This window comes from Opisthorchis viverrini (assembly GCF_000715545.1).
Source record: "Opisthorchis viverrini unplaced genomic scaffold opera_v5_2, whole genome shotgun sequence".
Lineage (NCBI taxonomy): Eukaryota > Metazoa > Platyhelminthes > Trematoda > Opisthorchiida > Opisthorchiidae > Opisthorchis > Opisthorchis viverrini.
In genome coordinates, this window is record NW_008751658.1 from 1,706,784 (window position 1) to 1,720,819 (window position 14,036).

General features: G+C 43.2%; 2 protein-coding genes across 2 annotated transcripts in view; one reads left to right on the forward strand and one right to left on the reverse strand.

The window, feature by feature from the left end:
* T265_00199 (hypothetical protein) overlaps positions 1–1,184 on the forward strand; it is a gene marked incomplete at both ends in the record, with an annotated part of 64,911 nt that extends 63,727 nt beyond the window's left edge. The window contains one exon of the mRNA XM_009163907.1: positions 65–1,184. Coding sequence (XP_009162171.1) covers positions 65–367 — 303 coding nt within the window. The remainder of the gene's footprint in view (positions 1–64) is intronic.
* A 1,600-nt stretch (positions 1,185–2,784) lies between these two features.
* Positions 2,785–9,871, reverse strand: T265_12476 (hypothetical protein; the record flags this gene model as incomplete). Its single annotated transcript, XM_009164000.1, has 4 exons — positions 2,785–3,061; positions 4,757–4,855; positions 6,741–6,889; positions 9,790–9,871. Coding segments are annotated over 4 exons (606 nt in total), but the record flags the coding sequence as incomplete, so codon positions are not given.
* Between the last annotated feature and the right edge of the window lie 4,165 nt (positions 9,872–14,036).

The following is a 14,036-nucleotide window of genomic DNA, read 5'->3' on the forward strand; positions in this document are numbered from 1 at the left end:
TCTCGACCTTGAAGCTTTAGCAACCAAAACCAAACCCTTTACTTTCATTTTTGTATTTTATCAGGTTCCTCAGCCTATGAAGTCTTCATGGGATCCGGCCGTAGGCAATGTAATGAACTGGGCTCCGGTGGCTTCAGAGCCTCTCGCACCCAGTACATCTGAACATCTGTCACAGCAAGCTAGCGCCTTGATATCTTCCGGTCAAGTTCGTCTACGACGTCGTAGTCATATGTTCGCTGTACAACATGCATCAACTGACACAACGCCAGAGGCTACTTGTCCCACAGCAGTAGCTCAGCATCCTGCATCCGCAGATCCCTACATATGTGGACCGGACAAAGGTGGTGATGTACGAAGTGAACACTAACCATGTCCGGTCCTAATTCAAGACGTCTTTCTTTCATCTTCACCTCCACTTCCACACACTCAATGAACGACTGGCCTTCTTGCCTCAACTGACACCTGCTTGCCGATGGTCATGTGTTTTATCATGCCCTTCACTTACTTCGGCGCCTTTGTCACTGTGATCCCCTGGTTTCTGTATAATTTCGGGCAGTAACCCCAGGACCTGCATTCATTTTGGTCTTGATATCTATGTAATTCACCTTAACGCATTTCTCTGCTAACCAGAGCGCATGGACAAGCCTCGAATCCCCTGGAAAACTTTTTTCAATCTTTTTTCTCACCTTCCACCTTTGTGTGTACTTGTTGCTCTGTCTCCCTTCCTACATCGATTTCGATGCCTCTTCTGTGTGCGTCACCTTTTTGACTAATTCTGCTGAGTTTTGTCTTCACAACGGCGACGAGGAAGACGATCTTTCCGCAACTTCTGACTTTATGTCACGCGCTTGTGACTCCGAGATCACTTACTCTTGTCTGTCGTCCTCGATTTCCAACCCCAGCTTCGTCCCATTCTTCCTATCTGTTTTGTAATTTTTTCATTTTCCCGCCGTAACGAGCGGGGCCATTTTCTCACATCACTTTGTGTACAGTCTCCAGCCCCATACTACCCCCCCCCCAAAAGAAAACCATTCATTTCTCTCCTCTTTCGAGTGGACCGCAAATGTTTATTTGTCCCATAATTTCATTGTCACACACAAACACATAACATTGACATCGTTCGCGTTCTCTAATTTAACTGAACAAATAAATGCTTGAAACGGATATCGACGTGATTCACTGCGGACTATTTCCTTCTGTCTTCACCCGTGCTCTGTCTGAGCTTGAGTTGCACCATTATGGCTTCAAAACACCTCACATTCCATACTCGCCTGATAGCTAGCACCTTGGTTTGATGATCGGGTTAGAATGCTGTTGTGATTCGGATAGAACTGCATTCGTCGTGACTCAGTAAAACTGACGTGACCCAAAAGGAGCAGTCAGAAAAATTTCAGCTAGCCGCTCTCTTACGGGAAATCGTATTATGGGAGGGGCAAAGGCCAGTGTTTTCATGGTTAGGAAAATAACAATGTCTTTCCCCCAAGAAAGGTAGGTTAGGAAAGGTCAGTCTTGAAGGCTGCTCTGATTGTTTAGCGGTTGGCTGTACGCTCTTCTCTGTGGGGTAGCTCGGTCTGCTCACTTATTCTCCTCAACGTCCTCACACCTCACTCAAACATCGATGGACCAGCCAACTGTCTAACAACATGTTGCTCACTTAACTAATTTGCTACTGTTAGTTCAGTGACCCCATTCCCTTTAACATCTCCCAACTTCGATAATGTCACATTGTCTCTGACCATACTCTATCTTAGCGTCGGAACGCGAATGAAGGATCATAGTGTGATCTTACACTGGACCCCCAAATGCAAACCCTGATTTTTTACCCGCGTGTCGGGTGATTTTCAAGTAGTGGTTCGGGGTGTGTGTTGTGCTAGGGTTAAACGACCCCAGGAGTGAATGCATTTTGGGGAGCTGATTTCTTTTGCGCTTTCGCTTGTCCAGCTTAATCGCGATCAATGCCACTAGAGTAGCAAGGGGTAGTAATGGTAACATTAGTATATGCGCCGATGAAGCTGAGAAGGAACAATCTAGGCTCATTTGGCCTGTGGAAAGAACTGACATTGTTATTCTTGCGTTTGAAACGCAACACGTGGTCCTTCCATGCTCCACCAAGCATTTCACAGCTGGTTTTAGGGCGTATATTTGACAATTTTTATAATCTCTGTCTACAGAACCCCGTAGCCACTTGTCCTAATCAAGACTTCGTTCAACCTACTCGAGGTACTAGTGTGATCCATATGAGCCATTTGCCTAAAGTTTGTTCCTCATACGCGTGCAATCCTTCCCACGTAGGTGGTTTCCTCCAAAGGTCCGTTCGGTTGGCCAGTAAAAATAAGCGAAAAAGTACTTTGTCTTGTTTGAGAATCACGTAATATTGACGCGTCGGTGTGGTGAGGAGTAGTGGTTAGTTTAATTTAATGCAGTTAACTTTGTTGCTGACATTTCTGTCTTATATAACTCTAAAGAGGCTTCATCCTCGTTACTAAGCTTTCAAGACCAATCAGTTCTAGCTACCCACGAGTCTCGGTTATCGCTCAGTCAAGCAGTGGAAATGATACTTCGTCACCCATCGCCCCATTGTAGAAAACCTTTAAAGGACAAACATGCAAATGAAGTAACCATATTTATGATAACTCCATTAGGATGAAACATATATGAGCGAGATACAGTATACCTCAGATCTTTGAACTAGAATTGGCGTTGATTTCGGTCATTTTGGTGCTATGTTGAGATCACTTTTTCAGAACGTCTTGCATTTCCATCCTTTTCTGGTCAAAAAGCTTTAGTCGGATTTCTGTGAAATAGTTCCGGACTTTTTAGATTTCTCACGCTTTCCCTTCCTGCTGCTTGGCTCACTATCTATTTTCTTCCCCGGTATTCTGTCAGAATTCAATCGTCGAACTCGAGTGCTCTCTGATGTTATGGGTTGTCGTCTTGGCGATAGAGAAAACGCATAAACGCGTCTTCTCGGAGAGGTCGATTTTACTAAATTCACCTCGCCGCGTCTGCGTTCGAGATCATCCATCAAGAGCTGACCTTCGTCTTCTGCTTGAGCTCGTAGCTGTAACAAAAAGATAGTCAGGAGATATTCTGGAAGATACGCAGCACATTCACTCGAATCGGGATTTTTCCGTCAATGCCTGATGCTTCTGTTTGATTTGCTTTCAACTTACTAGCTGCTCGGGACCATTTACTTTCGTATATTGCTGTTTGTCCGGTTTAATCACTGGACAAGAGTCCCTTTGATTCTGAAGGAATTTAGGATGGTGATACGGTCTGTATTTAGCATAATTGTGGTCGCCTTTCCCGTATCCAGTGTCTGTCGTATTGAGCTACGAGATGTGGAAATAGGGTGAAACATGATCATCATTCAAAATCAGACGTTTCATCCCTTTATCTTGAAACATGTAAGATAATCATTCAGCTGTAACACCCTTTCGGTGCCTAGCTGCCATGCCACCCAAAGGGAGCACGAGGGCTGGGATACTGTCAGGTTACCCAAGCCTAGACAGGGGAAGTCGAGATGCAGAGATCGGGTTCGAACCACGAACCTTTCGGTCAGTAAATTCACGCGCTAACCAATTGAGCCATCTCGCCCCCTTGAAACTTGTATCCTGTCCCTCCTTCCCTCAGCTATGCTTTTTTCATCACAACCTCTTGTTGTTCGTTGACATTGCGTTGATTTTCAAACGCATTGCATTCTCAGAAAGAGGGGACGATGAGAATGTCAGGAATCTTTCGTTCACTTCTGAACTAAAGTCCCATGTAAGCATTCCGCAAACGGAAAGACACCCAACGACAGATGCTCGAAATATTTCGATTTCGTTAAGTGCCACGTATAACGCCTAGTAGTTCAACTAACGTGACCTCGTTGGATTAGTTGTCCTGAAAGCTAACTCGCTCCATTCTGTAATCACCTTCGACTCGCTGTTCGTTTGAACCGTTTAAACTTGGCGTAGACTACTCGTGACCATCAAAGCCGATAGATGGTCCTTTACCGTAATTTGGTTAATGCGTCCGACCGCCCTTTGGACACATCAGTTGACCATCCCGTAAATTTTAACGTTTCATATTTCTTAAGAAGAATGTGAGCAGATCTTGTCCGCACAATCGGCTTGTAAATTTGCTTAGGTTGGTCATAATTGGTTGTAGAAACAAATTCCTACAAATACATTGCCATGAAAAATACGTATTCGCTGACGTCGCCCAACTTCCTGTTTCCCGTCAGAATGCTCTACTTTTCACTTGTGCAGCTTCCTACAAACTCACCAATTAGTGTCAGTCTAACAACAACGACGTTGTGAAGCAGACCTTGTTGGACGGGGATCGTTAGCTAACTCATGAGCGATACTGTTGGTGGAGTAGCACTGCGGGGGAATGTGGAATCTCAAACGGTTCTGTTATTTCTCCGTTCCCTATACTCCAAGGGGAGGAGTTTTGGAGGCTTCCCTGCAGTTACTCTTTATATAGAAGACATATGTCGTGGTTGGTCAAGGCTCACCATCTTCTAATTGTGAGCCGAATACAGTAGCACAAACAATTTTCAATTCAACAACCAAATTGGGGGACTAGACAGCTTCTTGTTCGGAACTGACCTATCGTTTACTGGTAAGCATGATTTTAACTCGTACGAAATACTGAACTTATGAAAAGTTTGTCTATAAAGTAATGTTAGACGCGATATGTGGTTCTTGACTTCCTGTCCATGAACAGTGCTCACCGAATAAACCACAGGTAAATGCCAGCCTTGACTCACCTTAATTGCTTTTGTTAATCCTAGCATAGTTTCTGCCAGTCGGTACTCTTCTGCTGTGACCTCTCGACGTTTCTCCATCAAATCTGCAAGCCGAAGTGCCTTGAACAAAAAGAAATTGTGAGATAATTTCAACAGAAGCCTTCATTCGCAGGACACCCAATCGATGGTCGAACACGCGTAACTTGAGCACACAACTGCCCACTGTACGACGACATTTTTGATGCGCAAAAGTGCGTTGACATATAATTCAGTTTTTCACACAAAGAACGTAATCCGTGATCGGATGGCGTTCGAACAGATATAGTTACATCGGATTAATTTATGAACTCCAGCGAATGGCACGTGTAGGGGTTTACGTCACAGCAACTACCGCTCACTCCCATGCGTTGGCTGTGTGCTTGTTTTTCGTTCCATCATTCTTAAGTGTAATATAGAAGGAATTTTGTTTCGAACTTGAAATGTCCCAGCAACCTCTCAGTCATGCTGTATGCAACAACTGGGACTGCGCACTTCATTAGGCAATTCAACCTTACCTCGAGACATGGATTCCTGTTGAAGCATTTCTCCCTATAAAGCTCACTTTCACATTGTGTATTTTGACTTTTTTTTTACTTGGGCCCATGAACATCATCGAAAAAGGGCCTAGTGTAATCTGATGGAAAGGTTGCTCACTCTGGATGTTATTTGCCTCTCAGAACCCGATTCGTCCGAAGTCGATTCCATCGTTTTCTCCCGTTCGGCTCTTTGCTGTAGTAGGCTGTCCTGAAGCGCGATCCATTCTTGGATCAAAGGGGAGGACACCTCATCAGTGCAGTTATGCGTTATGACAGGAAACGATCGATTGGTGAGCATACTGCAAGGTCCGCAGTTTTGAAGTACAGGTTTCCTAGCCTGATTTCATAGGACGTCCCTCGTGAAATTTTCAAGTAAACTCAACAAACAAATTTGTTCTAATCTCGTAGGAATTCACAATCCAGCTTTATGTGCACAGAATAGTCAATTATCTGTGCGCTTCTTTGAAGAATATTGCTTTGACCGAAGATAGGTTTGAGTTGCCGTTGGTTCACTGGGTGAGGTAGGCTCGGAATATTTGGTTACTCAGTCGATGTTGTAAACTTATTGGATAGACACAACCACAACATCTAAGTCCAACATGATGTTAAGACAGGATTTAACTAGGAAATACATTTAACATTCTTGAAGCCCAAAATACAGCTCTACGATACGACCCAGTAGAGGACTTTTTTCTCATTAATTCCCATATGAGTGTATTGTACTTGAGGGTGGAACCAGTGTTGGTTTGCTGTTAACACAACCTCGTTTAACAACCTAGTGGGGAGACGGAAATTAATTGCCAATTCGCCGAGACCACACACGGTGGAAAACGTGAGAATTTATGCCAGTACGAGTATGTCATGTCTGTTTTTAAGAATATGTGCTTTTCTTCGCGACTTCATCCGTATAAGTGAAATCGCCCAATATCGAGAATCACTGTAAACTTGTTTTATTCTTGTTAAAAATCATCAGCAGTTGTCTTCTCAAAAATCTCCATAGGAAACTCACACCACATTTAATCTACTTTAGTCATTCTAGTGATGCTGGTGGAAGTAAAAATAGATTAGAAACTCAGTCTGGAAACATCAAAACCGAGAGATTCATCTGGGTTTCAAGTGAGTCTTTCGCAAAACCCAATTGGGTTGCAAATGAGTGTGTTTCGCTAACTCGATCAATTCGGTTTCAAGTAGGACATAAGATTATCGGAAACTCGGGGACTGTGCCTACCTGATGAGACGCAAAAAGGGCGGAATCGATCGTGGGCTGCCGACGAGTTTTCAGCAACCTTATGAGTAGCGCATTACAAATATAGAAACTCATTCCTATGAAAACACATTTCATGAACTGAAGATGCTATTTAACTGGCTTGCATTATCCATATCATTGTGTATAAAGATCCATGCATATATGCATAGTGCCCGTAACGTACCTCTGCGGAATCGGAGTTATAGTGCCTAATAGAGACTATTGATCGACGCATCATATCGTCCAGGCGCAGTCGGTGTTCGTTCATACGCTCCTCAATTTCTGGGGCCTGTCTTTTGGCGACATAATAACGGCGTTTCCATTCGTCTCGAACTGAAAGACAATCGGTTGGATCAGCTGAAGATGCTTACTTGACCATTATTGATGTTTTCCATCAAATGGCGATAATAAAATGAAAGCTATCACAGCTTTGTGCTAACCAGTATGCATCTTCGTCAGTATAAGTTAACTTTCATTTTGATCGATTTTTGTCCATAGTTATTTAGGAGTTAGCTTATATAATAGACGTCTCATAAAACAACTGAAGATTGCAGTGTTCTACCTCGTTCAATAGTTTGTTACTTTGAGGAAATCTGAACGGCTGAATCCCCGATCCGTTTAGCCGCTTAACACGCGTATGCTAGAAAGTCAGACGGCTTGTGCGGAGCCGAACGTGTTGCTATGCCCAAAAACCTGGCGCCGGTGTAAATGCGAACAAATAAAATCGGTGGGCAAATGTTCAGAGCCTGTCGTAACCCATCAACCGGCATAGCATAACAGTGGGCAGTATGCCATCTTGGAATCGTTTGGCAGAATACACGATGAAGGCTCATAAAAAAATATCTCCATTTTACGCCGAGGCGAGAAGTTGCTTAATGGAACGCCGTAGTCAGCCTGTGTTATTTTGCTCCAGAATGCTAAATATGCGCAGCTGTTTGCAAACAGCACCATGCGCTCGCACTGCGGTGTTCCAGCCAAGAAACACTCCTAATTGAACTATTCAATCGGTATTGAATCGTAATTTCAGTGCACCGCCGCGCAATGTTGTTAAGTAAAGGCTGAAGAGGAATAGGTTAAGAACACAACCCTTCTCCATTCTGTTATCGATTAAGAATTCGTTGGAAGTGGTTCCCGATGTCCGAACCGGCGTTTTCATCTCAATGTGAAAGGCTTTGATGAGGCTGACAAATTTGTCTGGACAGCCGTCCATTCGTAGGATGATCCACAGTGACCCTGCTGATTGAGTCAAAAGTTTCGGTCAATTCGGTTGGTTCCTTTCACAGTACTTCCCTTTGACTTGTGGTGAAAATCAAGCCAATCGTATATCGACCCCCTTCAAATTCCACACTGTTGCTCAAGGCCGGTTTTTATGCCAGAGTGCCAGCGACTAATCGATTGAGCAGGATACGAGACATAATCTTGCCCGCTATGCACAGGATACTTATTCCGCGGCAGTTGTGTGTTTTCTACCGATTTCTTTTCCCTTCATACACGCATCTTCGAAATCCCGCTAAAACTTTTCCATCTTTCAAGTTGTTCATAGCATGTTGGGAATCTCATCATGGATTGTCTGTCTTCCCAGATTGAACAGTTCGTCAAAATTGGATCGACAGGCGGTATGCTGATAATTCTGTCAACCTTACTACTTGTTGAATACGTTGAAACGGCCTCTTATTTTAGATGAAAATCAAATTACATCGTTCGATTGTGACACTCGGTGCATAGTTGTCATGCGGCCTGAGAAAAGTACCAGAGTTGAGTTGCTGCCAGGTTTCCAAAGAAAACAAGATGGTTTTCGAACTACGAGTCTTTAAGGCCGCAGCGCGCATCACCGTTTTGGACAATGGGCCTCAACCATGGTCTCCATATCTTTTTATTAGGAAATAATAATAATGGCAACACAGCTCTATCCTTCTCGAGGAGCACTTGAAGAAACCCACAGGAAGCGGTTTCTTCTGCAAAGTGATCGGTAACCGTTGCGGAATCTTCACGCGATCCATCAAATGTTCGTTTCGGAAGTATCTCTTGCTGGGTCAATATGCCAATTTATTATTATTACCGTTATTATTGCTGGTAGTAGTATTCTAATCTTTTTAGTAGCAATATCGCTTGTCCGCCGCTGTTGTAAATGTTGACGAGTAATTTATACTTGGTCGCATTAGCACCAATACTGACGCCACTCACTAATGATATAAATAGCACTATCCATATCCAAGATACGTTAATGAGACAGGTATCGGTGGCACAGCGTATAGTAAATATGCGTTTCCGTTTAGTTCCATCTACATTCTCGTTGGTCGCTATTGCTTTTTGTAAGCCGTAGTTCACGGTGTCATCCGATGGCTGTATTTCTGTTTGTTAGTTTTGACCCAGTTTTCACATGCAAGTCGGCTTCTACAGCTCAAAAGTGAGTTGGGAAGCGAACAGTTTTGTTGAAACATCGTCATGGTTATGTTTTTCCCCTCGTCACCTTCCACACCTTGGCACTTTGTTCTAAACTGTGGTTCGGTACGCTTACTTGGGCTTGTGAAACGAAAAATTCCTTCGCTGTACGTTCTGTATCTTATTCCCAAATTGTGCTCTGGTTCGTGTGTTACTTTTGTCTGGGTATTGTTGGCCTGGCTGATTGTTCCACGTAACCCACGTACCACAAAGCAGCAACACGAGGCTGTCCCAGATAGCGGACAAAAGGGATCTTGTATTGCATTTGCGATCGAGTTTGTTGCTAATGTCAATCGAATCGTGTGCACATAGACCAAAGATAACCCATTTGAGCAGTCGGTTAAGTTGTCACTTTGACTTCCCAGCTGCTAAGAATTCTAGAAAACTAGTAAGTCGAAACTTCTTCACAGCCCTGAAAATTAAAGCGTATCAGGGTCAGCTGATTCTCAGAGATAGCTATGTTATCCTTCGAGAAATGGCAATGAAGATATTGGATCTAAAACGAAATAAGTTTAATCTACCGCACTTAATGCTGAAATATGGAGCAGTACGACAATCTGGTTTGTCCTGTCCCAACGATTAACTGTCACACAAGTTCTAGTGCGATCAAATAAACTTGCTAGTTGGATAATCTATCAACTACAGTGCATTAATAGAAAAACTAGTGAACTATTTTCGACAAATGAACACGGAGGGAAATATAGCACCTGATAGATAACTAGAACTGGGGCAATTCACTCGCCACTTCTATCGTTTGGCTTAAATAAATGAGAAACAAACAGGCTGGTTACCTTGGGTTCGCCTGGTTGCCAGATCAATGTACAGTTGATTCAGTCGTTTCACTAGTTCCACTCGGCGTTGCTCTTGTGCCATGCGTAGACGCTTCAGCCGCAAATGCTCGTTGCCTTCCGTGAGTGGAACTGAAACTGGAACTATGAAACAAAAGTTGACTGAGTCAACATCCTGGTAATCAGTCCACACAATTTGGTCGTATTCCAACATAGGGAAGCCTGAAACATTTCACCTTTGTGTGGCTTCCTTATGTTGTTGCCTGCGTTATTTGTGAACTTTTTTTAGTGTTAGTAGCCCAACTACTGGAAGTCCTAGAAAAATTCCTTCTCTTTTCAACGCTCGATGCGTTGCGCAATGCAATACATAAACGCGCTAATTCACGTGCGTGTGAAATCTAGGTTTAATCCGCCTCCCCTCTCTCTCTCTCAAATAAGGATCAACCAAACAATGTGGAATCTGTCTAGGCTTTATCCAGCTAGAGGTATGTTAGCTGCCCTACAGGAAAAGCATGCTATAAAACCCCCTATTCGTGGCACTTGCGGTAATCGGACTTAATCCAGAATTTGAAAGACAAAAGTCAATAAATCTCGGAAGAGTAATCTTTGTCCTTATCCGACCTGTGGTTTGGAAACCGGTCACTGCCGTCATACACACTTGGCCATCTGTGGCTGGTTGGTTGTTCCCGAATGGATGTGTACCCAGTCTGCAGACCCGACGGTCGGCGCTCGGGTCAGATTGGAGAATCTCCCACGACGGTTACACTTATCCTGGTTAAATAACAGAAGTATTCATCATGCATTGAATCGATCCGAGATGAACATTGAAAGCCTACCTAATAACTTGGTGGTTTACAAATCCCGCCTGACCATAACGAACAAGGTATGTAACAGCAAAAAGTCAACTCAAGCTATGACAGTATTACTGAACGCGAAACCCCGAATGCACGCACGGCCTCCGGGTCGAAATTGTAGCTGTATCCCCATCATACTACTCACAAGGATATTGCGTTAGAAACGCGTTAGATAACGCGTTATAAACACGTTAGAACCTGCAATTCGCAGCTATACGGACGTGACGCACATATTGCGGGTGTTGAATGCAGATACTAAAAATAATCCGAAACAAATAACTTACCCAAAGGTAGAACCGAACGTTTTACCTACGAAAAAGCCAGAGGATAGGAACATCTCAACAATTGGCAACACGAGCACAGTTTTGTTCGAACAAGAAATAAAGATTTAGTAAAAACAAAGCCCACTTATCCACCGACTGCCCAATCCTATTTTCACCTATTTGTGCCAAGATGGTAATTCGATATGTTTAGTTGCACTGACAAATGTTCAAGAATGCCATTAACGCGTTTTTGTCAAAATGTACTGGCGTAGTAACCTGCGTTCCTTTCTAGCTATCCTTACGATGGATCGGTAATTACGAGTTGGCTCAAAGTGGTTGCCTTCAAACTGTGGCAAAGTAGGCAAATCTAAAGTGCATTCTAAAAGCAGATCAAATGCCTCGAAAAAAATGAAGAAACTGATGACAGCACTTACTTTCGCAGGCGTCGGTGGAGGGAGGAAACTAAAAGAGAAAACGAGAGATGCAACCTTCCGTGTGTTTTGAAGCTTACTCAATGTACAAAATTTATGTATTTTATAGTTAATGTAGAAGCGGAACCGAGCAGACTCCTGAATCAGTCTCGGAATTTGTTATTGGTCCACCATCTTTACAAGCTGATAATATTCGCGCTGCATACAAGGTCTATGGACAACGTAAAAGAAATTTGTTTGGGTTTTACACCGGTTTCTGGGGCATGTAAATACGACAAGACCTCTTAGTTTATCTCATATGTCGTTGGAATCGCCAGAACAAAAACATAGAGGACTGAGGAAATGTATAATCTTAGAAATAACTTTAGAACATCGGTTACCAGCACTATTGAAATCCGACGAATTGCTAGCAAGTCCACTAGGGCTTGTTTGAATGTTAAGTTAGCTGGGTATCAAACTGAGCATATTTACAGTGTCGCCCATGCTAGCAGGAGCTTAATTGCGATGGCAAAGTTTCTGAACGATGATTTTCAGTCACTATTGAATAAAAACATCCGATTTTGAAGGCTATTTCATGTTTTTTTAATGGCCCGGTTGAACGATGCCACTACCGCATGAACCCAAGTATCTGCTGAAACCACTCTATGCTACTTACTAAGATTCAGTAGCCGAACCTACACTTCATATCTCACCCGCCGTTTGTTTCATTTTTAGTGCGATAAAAAAAACTCATCTTCACTGCCGAACGCGGTAAAATAACACAGCGATCGCCACAGTTTTCTCATTTCTTTTCAGTTCGCTTTATTGCAATTACGGGGCTGTCATCTGGCCTAACTTGGCAGATTGCACCTGCTTGTTATCACAACGGCAAAAATTCGAGTAATTTCTCTATGCTCATTATTAGGAGAACGTAGAGCACTTCAAACGAAAGGTTGATGAAGTTGAGTCCCCATCCGTCAATAACTACCAAGTCAGTGGCTTACATAAGGACGTCTCTGAAACTATTATCAAGGTGCACTTCACCTGTGGCCGAAAAGGTTTCCGACAGAACCTAGCAGAATGCACATGAAAAACACGTTCTTATTTGTACAGTGTCCAGGGCGGCTCATCCGTCAGATAATGTGTGATCATAATAAGAGAGTGAGTGTTATTGACACCGTAGAAACCGTAAAACAACTCTTAAGGTGACTCAAATGCTATCACCGTCGACTGTCATCAGTGGCGATACTTAACAGGCCGAATGGTTCATATCAGTTCGCACCGGGGAATAATTATTTGGATTCAATATTGGCGGGACAATATTCATTATCGTCTATTATTAAAAATCGACTATCTCATATACGTTTTTCAATAGTGACTTATTTCATTCTTCTCCACATCACTGGTTAGTAAAATACTGTGGTGTAGGTTGTGGACCGCAGTCCCTTAATGCCTTCTTAGTACCTTGAACCCCGGTCTGGATAGCCGCTTGATCACCTGGTGCGCTTGGCCAAACCAGAAAAGTCTATGAACTTACGAGCCATCTGCTCTATTGATCACTGTCGTGTACAAGGGGTCAGAAGTGAAACTAAGGATACAACTCATCTGTCAAGGGCGAATGAAGAACAACCAATGAAGTCCGTTTCAACGAAAAACGGTTATTCCATTGGCAGTTGTGTAGTCCCGTTACTTTCGGAGCTAGTACTCCTAATGGTGTACAGCAGGACAAGATTGTCACCTGGTTTGACAACCTGTGGCGCTGTTTAATAGTGCATCTGGTAGATAACGTCGATGCCAAGGCTGTTCAATTTGCCTACTATAACTCACTTGGTGTACTCACAGATGAAGGGCAATCTATTCGAACCATACTGATTTCGATTACCATACTAGAGCCATGCGCTTCGTCTCAATAGTCTGTCATGCCATATGGTAAACAACTAAATTGCGGCTGGAAATGCAATGGATTAGGTTGTCATTGCCATACTTAACCGACTGAGTTGAGGAGTTTCCTTTTTTATCCGAAATTTGTCCAACATGGCGCAAAACAGATTACGGGGGCAAAACTGTCTGCCAATGAACGTGGTCTTGAACAAGGCACAACGGCCCGATCCAAAATGTATCCGCAAATCAAGAGGTTGATTACCCCCAGGGGAGATGCTTCCGAGAATATGGCAGCACGTTGCACAGGGTGAACTGTATCTTCCATGCATATATCACTTAATACTCAGAACTCTAACTTCAATTGGTCCGCCTAGGATAACAACAACGGGTATCCATTCGAAAGCCGTTGGTTTGGACGCAAGTAGTCCCATTGATGTCATTGCATTGTGAAAACATCTATACTTGCACATAAATGCGCTGGTTAGCCACCAAAACTATCTTGTTTGATAAACACTACACTTTACAGACATGTTTCATGGTTAGTCCTGAGACGTCTCGATGAGACTGCTTTGAAGGGATGCTACCGTCTCCGAGATTACGGTGAATCTTAATTACAACCGTGCTGAAAGAAGCCGTCGATGAAACTTCCATGCGCCTACTGCTATAAAATATTATCTATGAGTTTTGAATCAGTTTCACTTTGAATGATAATTCTGTCCAACGAGCTTCCACGTCCAACGACAGACCAGAAGGTTCCACCAGACAGTAGATATCGCAAGAATCACAGTCAAAGAAGAAAAATCGCACCTTGCTGGATCCATTTTCCCCTGAAATTTTTGTCC